Raw genomic sequence first — 7,500 nt, 5'->3', positions numbered from 1 at the left:
ATCGAGAGCTGCTCATACTGAGCCCCATCGCTGCTTTACTGCTGCTAATTTCTGGCTTTTTAGGTTCCCTGAAGTCTGGACTAAATATATCCTGCTTTATTAATGTGGATCCACTGAGGCAAATGTCCCGAGGTTTCTTCAATGAAACTGGGAGCAAAGCTAGGAACCATACTGCCACCCACGAGTTACTGGACATAGAGAACTGCTTTACCTACCGGATCTATATGACCGTAGGCTCTTGCATTTGAGATATTTGCACATTTCTATCAATGCATTTTACTGACAGCTGAAGTGTCTGCACACTAAAGCCTGAACGTTCACCTTTTCCACTCGCTGAAAACGTTCCGCACAGTTTTATTATGTGTGTTTTCCTCCAGGAGTGTGTCAGGGACACATTGTCGCCCATCGGCATCAATTTCACCTTTTCCCAAGTGAACGGTGAGAGTTCCCAGGCTGTCCTGAACGTGGACAGCAGACGGCAGCTTCATATCGAGGTACCTGGACTCGCAATGCTTTTTCATAAATGTGACAGGAATTCTCGGCTGGAACATGAAGGTGTGAAAACACAGATGAAGACTCACAATAGGAACATATTCTTTCTAAAGTCTTGAATCACGATACTAATTACTTATTATTGTAGAATAGATCAAAATATCCATATTTGGCATTACTACATTTTTCACAATGAAGGACATAAATGTTGTAAAGCCAGCTCGAATGGTAGAGGTTTGGCACCATCGGTACGCCCTGAATAAGGTGGTGCCGACCCAAACGGGCCATGACACCAGGACTAGAAATCCAACGGACCCCATTAGATCATTCAAATTCTAATTTTTGAAAAGCTCTAGAGTCGTTTGGTGAAAGATGATTAGGGATGTATATTTGACACAATAATGCAATATTTCAGTAATTCGGGGAATGTTCTCTGTAGACTGTCGGCGATTATTTGATATTGTGTTGCATGAAATCTCCCTTGTCTGGATCTTTACTTTCTACATTTAACAGGTTCCCTTTGAAAAACAATGTAGAAAGAATGACTCCTGCGTCGCTGAGCTTGACGTCGACTTCACGTTCATGTAGGTCGAGCTCGGCACCGCTGGGGTATTCACATTAACAAAACAGGCCCAAATGTGACGATTGTGCTGACATTGGCAGGACCCAAACCTTGCTGGTGTCGGAGGACAGCTACTTCAACCTTTCACTGAAGCTGGCCAACAGTGGCGACGACTCCTACAACACCAGTCTGACCATCTTTTACCCTCTGGGACTCTCCTTCTCCAGAATGACACAGGTAAGAGCCTCACAAACCAGGAAGGTTCCGCCTGTTTCTGGGCTTCTTCTCTTAGTGAAGCTCAATAGTTCTGTTGGAAGAAGCAGCTTTCAGGAAACCCTTCGCTAGATGTAGTCCCACAAAGTCACAGCTGAAAATCCTCTTTAATCCCATACATTTTGTACTATCCTTGTGAGGCCTTTTATGGGCATGATGCATTCCCCCAGCAGCTTAGGGTCAGGGTTAGGGTTAGGGGTCAGGGTTAGGGTTAGGGGTCATGGTTAGGGTCAGGGTTAGGGGTCAGGGTTAGGGTTAGGGGTCAGGGTTAGGGTTAGGGGTCAGGGTTAGGGTTAGGGGTCAGGGTTAGGGGTCAGGGTTAGGGTCAGGGTTAGGGTTAGGGGTCAGGGTTAGGGTCAGGGTTAAGGTTAGGGTTAGGGGTCAGGGTCAGGGTTAGAGTTAGGGGTTAGGGTTAGAGTTAGGGGTTAGGGTTAGGGGTCAGGGTTAGAGTCAGGGTTAGGATCAGGGTCAGGGTTAGGGTTAGGATCAGGGTTAGGGTTAGGGGCCAGGGTTAGAGTCAGGGTTAGGATCAGGGTTGGGGTTAGGGTTAGGGGTCAGGGTTAGGGTTAGGATCAGGGTTGGGGTTAGGGTTAGGGGTCAGGGTTAGGGTTAACCCTAACGCCACACATCACCACTAAAGGCTTTACCCCAACATCAACCTAAAGTAACCTCAACCCCCCAAATAGGTCCCATCCAACATTCGAGCTTGTGGGGGCAGAATGTCTCTTCTCTGAACAACCCAGTTCTTTGGGCATATTCAGGTCGCTAATTTTGATCTGTGTTGTTTTCTCTAAACAGCAGACGAGATCAACACAGTACATCTGTCTGGACCAGGAGGGAGTGATCGACAGAACCACGTGCAGCATCAGCCTGCCCGTCTATCGCAGCAGATCAGTTGTCAGTCATCCTGACACACAATGAACCCGAATACTTGAGCTTTGGATGTTTTCAAGTTCTCTAATGTGCTACTGACGTCACCCTCTTGCTTCCCCCCACAGGCAGCCTTTAACGCTTCTTTCCGCATCATGACTGATGAAAAATGGAATGACACCGTGTCACTAACTGTAGCTGGAGCAAGGTGTCTGAATGATCTCTGCTGACTTCAGCTCGATTTGAATATCACATTATTGATGTCCTCGCCTTTAATCTCCATTAAAACTCTCTTTTTTCACCCTCAGTGATAACGCAAACCCCAACAGGAGCAGTTCTGTGACCAAAAGCATCCCAGTGCAGTTTCAGATCAAGATGGCGATAACAGTGTAGGCGGCACCACATTACAGCTCAACCCTAACCCTAACCCTGACCCTGACCCTGACCCTGACCCTAACCCTGACCCTAACCCTAACCCCTAACCCTGACCCTGACCCCTAACCCTGACCCTGACCCCTAACCCCTAACCCTGACCCTGACCCTAACCCTAACCCTGACCCTGACCCCTAACCCCTAACCCTGACCCTGACCCCTAACCCCTAACCCTGACCCTAACCCCTAACCCTAACCCTGACCCTGACCCCTAACCCTGACCCCTAACCCCTAACCCTGACCCCTAACCCTGACCCCTAACCCTGACCCTGACCCCTAACCCTGACCCTAACCCCTAACCCTGACCCCTAACCCTGACCCTAACCCCTAACCCTAACCCTGACCCTAACCCTGACCTCTAACCCTGACCCTAACCCCTAACCCCTAACCCCTAACCCTAACCCTGACCCCTAACCCTGACCCTAACCCTAACCCTGACCCCTAACCCTGACCCTACCCCCTAACCCTGACCCCTAACCCTGACCCTAACCCTAACCCTGACCCTAACCCTAACCCTGACCCCTAACCCTGACCCTACCCCCTAACCCTGACCCCTAACCCTGACCCTAACCCTAACCCTGACCCTGACCCCTAACCCTGCCCCTAACCCCTAACCCTGACCCCTAACCCTGACCCTAACCCTGACCCTGACCCTAACCCCTAACCCTGACCCTAACCCTAACCCTGACCCTGACCCCTAACCCTGACCCTAACCCCTAACCCTGACCCCTAACCCTAACCCTGACCCTGACCCTAACCCCTAACCATGACCCTAACCCTGACCCTAATTCTAATAATGCCATGACCAAAAACAGGAATTTATTGTTTGCAGGAAGGAAGACTCTGTCTCCTATCTGAACTTCAGCACAGACGATACAGCTCCAAAAAGGATCAATATGATATTTAAGGTGATTCTTTAACCATTGACAATAATATTAACACCATTGTTGTCTAATGTTCTTGAGCTGAGCACATGTTGATGACTATCCTGTTCTAGAGTCTGGAGCTGCACTTTCAAACTTTTCTCTCTCGACTCACAGCTCGACAACCCCGGCTGGAAGGCTTTTCCTGTTAACGTGTCCTTTACCTTCCCACTGAAGCTTGAGAATAACTTTGAAATGGAAAACTACCAAGTCTTTGTGCAACAGGTAACCAGACAACTTCTCCAATGTGTGTGTCCTCTTCTCACTTCATGTTCGCAATCACACGCTGCAACATCGACTTCTCTTTTATCCAGAACAAAACTGAGTGCACGAACCGTGCTGACATGAAGACGGAGGTGAGTACAGACGGTGAAATAAAGCCACCAAACTGAAACCAAACCCAGCAAGAACGACTGATGTGTTACAGCAGAGGTGCCCAGACAACAGCTGTGGTCTCCTCGTGTGTGAGAGCTTCATCCTGGACAAAGAGTCAGCAACTGAGTTCAGACTCTCAGGAGACGTTCACTTCAGAGATCTGAGACAGCAGGCAGGGGTGTGTCCTAACACACACACACACACACACACACACACGCACACGCACACGCACACACACACACACACACACAGTCACACACACACACGTTCACGCATCCCCTAACTACTCCTAACCCCTAACCCTAACCCTAACCCTAACTACTCCTAACCCCTAACCCTAACTACTCCTAACCCTAACCCTAACTACTCCTAACCCCTAACCCTAACTACTCCTAACCCTAACCCTAACTACTCCTAACCCCTAACCCTAACTACTCCTAACCCCTAACCCTAACCCTAACCCTAACCCTAACCCTAACTACTCCTAACCCTAACCCTAACTACTCCTAACCCCTAACCCTAACTACTCCTAACCCCTAACCCTAACTACTCCTAACCCTAACCCTAACCCTAACCCTAACCCTAACTACTCCTAACCCTAACCCTAACTACTCCTAACCCCTAACCCTAACTACTCCTAACCCTAACCCTAACCCTAACCCTAACTACTCCTAACCCCTAACCCTAACTACTCCTAACCCTAACCCTAACCCTAACCCTAACTACTCCTAACCCCTAACCCTAACTACTCCTAACCCTAACCCTCTAAATGGGAGCAGAGCAGCCAAACTTTCCTCCCAAACCGTCCTAACGTTGCTCCTAGAAACCAGGCTTTGGCACTCCACATCCGTCTCTTGACCCGGTTTGTTTCCACGACAGACTATTCTTGTTGGGTCGCGGTAGCTAAACCGAATACGAGAGCCTGACCCCCTACAACCCCCTAACCCTAACCCTTCGGTGTGAACAGTGCTTTGAAAGGGTTTCCGTGGGAACGCTCCAAACATTTCTTGCTCTCACTCTGCAGAATCTCAACTTTCTGACCCGTTTCACTGGAAACTTCACAGAGGTCAAATTCAGAAGCTTCATACACGTGAAATACGACACACACCGATATGTGTTGGATAGCAGTTCACAAAAGGTATGTGACGTTGGATTTTACTGTCATTTATGTTGGAAATTAGCAGAGCCAAACTACCCAGCTCTTCATTCTAATCCCCTCTAGGCTGTGAGCCAACAGGCTGAAGTTCAGGTTGAACTGATGGTGCCTCCTGATCAAGTTGTCATCATCGTCACTGGAGCCAGCCTGGGGCTGCTTCTTCTGATCATAATAACGCTCGTTATGTGGAAGGTGAGGCTCAGCCTTCAGGTGAAATAGGGTTTCAAATCAAAGATGTAACTATTTTCTCATTAATGCATTTATTTCTTCCCCAGTTGGGCTTTTTCAAAAGGAAAACTCTTTATGAGGACCAAAGCAGTCCTGCTGGCAGCCAGGGAGGGACTGAGGAGAAAGAGGAGGCTCCTTCAGAGGAAAAGGTCCTCGTTAGTGCTGATACCAAGCTGCCTTCATCTGAACCTATAGCTTCAGAGCAGTGACAGTTGGGCCCTTGTGTAGCTGTTTTATAGCATTAGAGGTTGAAATAATGAAGCAAATTGCTGTTTAGATTTGTGTGCAGTGTCGTTTGGAGCTTCATATCCGACACGGTTGTAGCCCATTTAAACTCTTTGATGTGTAATAAAAACCAAACCAATGTTCATATAACTATAGATGTCTTTTTGATTTTTTCCACTGAACCCTAGCAATTTGCTAATAAAGCTAGAAAAAACACTTTAAATTCCTTAATAGAGAGGGGAATACATTCCTGCTAACGAGGAAAGAGACGCAAATAAGCTTTAGAGTCGCAGTACCCGAACCCTCCAGAGGGGGGAGCTGGTGAGCTGCTGAACTGGTGAACTGGTGAACTAGTGAGCTGGTGAACTGGTGAGCTGCTGAGCTGGTGAACTGGTGAACTAGTGAGCTGGTGAACTGGTGAGCTGGTGAACTGGTGAGCTGCTGAGCTGGTGAACTGGTGAACTGGTGAGCTGGTGAACTAGTGAGCTGGTGAACTGGTGAACTGCTGAACTGGTGAACTGGTGAGCTGGTGAACTGCTGAACTGGTGAACTGGTGAACTGCTGAAATAGTGAGCTACTGAGCTGGTGAGCTGCTGAACTGGTGAACTAGTGAGCTGGTGAACTGCTGAGCTGGTGAGCTGGTGAACTGGTGAACTGCTGAGCTGGTGAACTAGTGAGCTGGTGAACTGCTGAGCAGGTGAGCTGGTGAACTGGTGTGAGAAGAATTATTGTTATTGTTATTATCTTTAAATGCTATTGTATGTCGATTTTGAGTGTTTGAGAAATGTTGACAAGAAAAGAAGAACATGAGGGTGTTTCGTAAAGGTGCTGAAGCTGCTGACAACCAAGCCCAGCACCCAGATGTGTCCTGTTGGTCAAGATTAGAGAAGTTTGTTAAGATGGGAGAAGATGTCAGAAGACAATGAGTGATGAAACCCTGTTTAGACCCATCCTGTTTGCACCAATAAAAGAGGAGAGCGAGCAGCAGACGAACGGAGTTGACAGAGGAAGCTTGAGCTGCTGCTCAGCTCCCCCTTTGCAAAGGAACTCCTGTTGTTTGCGTGGTTACTCTGAGTCTAGTGAACGAACAGCGCGGGTGATCAAAACTTCACCCTCACACTGGTGAGCTGGTGAGCTGGTGAACTGGTGAGCTGGTGAACTGGTGAGCTGGTGAACTGCTGAACTAGTGAGCTGGTGAACTGGTGAGCTGGTGAACTGCTGAACTAGTGAGCTGGTGAACTGGTGAGCTGGTGAATTGGTGAGCTGGTGAGCTGGTGAACTGGTGAACTGGTGAGCTGGTGAGCTGGTGAACTGCTGAACTAGTGAGCTGGTGAGCTGGTGAGGCAGGCAGGCTGATTTGGTGGACAGAAACTGTCTCCTGCTGCGCCGCTCAGGAGGAGCTGCTGCCATCAGAAGGAGGCCGTCCTGATTAGAGGCTCCTGGATGACTGATCGTCTCACTTTCAGCGCTTCATAAAGGGGAGCAGCAAACTTCCTCTTTGCCAGAGGCTGAACTGTAACCGCTCAGAGTCAAACAGGAACGTGCAACGTGAGGGCAGATGGGAGACAGCAGCATGATAGAGGAGCTCTACAGCAAACCAGATTTAACCAAGAAGGTTCGATTTCACGCTAAAGAGCAGAAGACGACTGAGGAGGACGACACACACGCAACCATTTATGACAACTATGTTGCTGAGAGGACAACTGGAGACATGGTCCAGGACGTGGTCCAGGACGTGGTCCAGGAGCAGCAGCAGACAGGTATCTGTCCACCCGTCCATCTGTTGTACTACAAGAATTACACAGAACTTGCAATTAAAGTTTCCCGTCTGGTATTTTTCCAGGATGAGTGAAAACTGGTGATTATAATCATGTTTCATGTTATAATCACGTTATAATCACGTTATAATCACATTATAATCACGTTATAATCACGTTATAATCATGTTATAATCACGTTATAAT

At 48.2% G+C, this 7,500-nt stretch overlaps 2 protein-coding genes across 2 annotated transcripts in view; both read left to right on the top strand.

Annotated features, from left to right (window-relative positions):
* LOC101074990 (integrin alpha-M) overlaps window positions 1-5,686 on the top strand; it is a 23,121-nt gene extending 17,435 nt beyond the window's left edge. Inside the window, exons 17-30 of the mRNA XM_029850214.1 lie at window positions 64-230; window positions 378-494; window positions 1,006-1,076; window positions 1,156-1,291; window positions 2,126-2,224; window positions 2,326-2,405; window positions 2,506-2,586; window positions 3,462-3,537; window positions 3,670-3,777; window positions 3,867-3,908; window positions 3,980-4,105; window positions 4,952-5,065; window positions 5,150-5,275; window positions 5,359-5,686. Coding sequence (XP_029706074.1) covers window positions 64-230; window positions 378-494; window positions 1,006-1,076; window positions 1,156-1,291; window positions 2,126-2,224; window positions 2,326-2,405; window positions 2,506-2,586; window positions 3,462-3,537; window positions 3,670-3,777; window positions 3,867-3,908; window positions 3,980-4,105; window positions 4,952-5,065; window positions 5,150-5,275; window positions 5,359-5,520 — 1,505 coding nt within the window. The 3' untranslated portion in view covers window positions 5,521-5,686. The remainder of the gene's footprint in view (window positions 1-63; window positions 231-377; window positions 495-1,005; window positions 1,077-1,155; window positions 1,292-2,125; window positions 2,225-2,325; window positions 2,406-2,505; window positions 2,587-3,461; window positions 3,538-3,669; window positions 3,778-3,866; window positions 3,909-3,979; window positions 4,106-4,951; window positions 5,066-5,149; window positions 5,276-5,358) is intronic.
* A 1,073-nt stretch (window positions 5,687-6,759) lies between these two features.
* The window catches only part of LOC105418426 (CD209 antigen-like), a 4,517-nt gene continuing 3,776 nt past the window's right edge, over window positions 6,760-7,500 (top strand). The window contains exon 1 of the mRNA XM_029850306.1: window positions 6,760-7,296. Within this exon, the coding sequence (XP_029706166.1) occupies window positions 7,095-7,296 (202 nt within the window). The 5' untranslated portion in view covers window positions 6,760-7,094. The remainder of the gene's footprint in view (window positions 7,297-7,500) is intronic.

This window comes from Takifugu rubripes, chromosome 17 (assembly GCF_901000725.2).
Source record: "Takifugu rubripes chromosome 17, fTakRub1.2, whole genome shotgun sequence".
NCBI classification, from domain to species: domain Eukaryota; kingdom Metazoa; phylum Chordata; class Actinopteri; order Tetraodontiformes; family Tetraodontidae; genus Takifugu; species Takifugu rubripes.
Note: the sequence above shows the minus strand (reverse complement) of the source record. Positions and strands in the feature narration are given on the sequence as shown.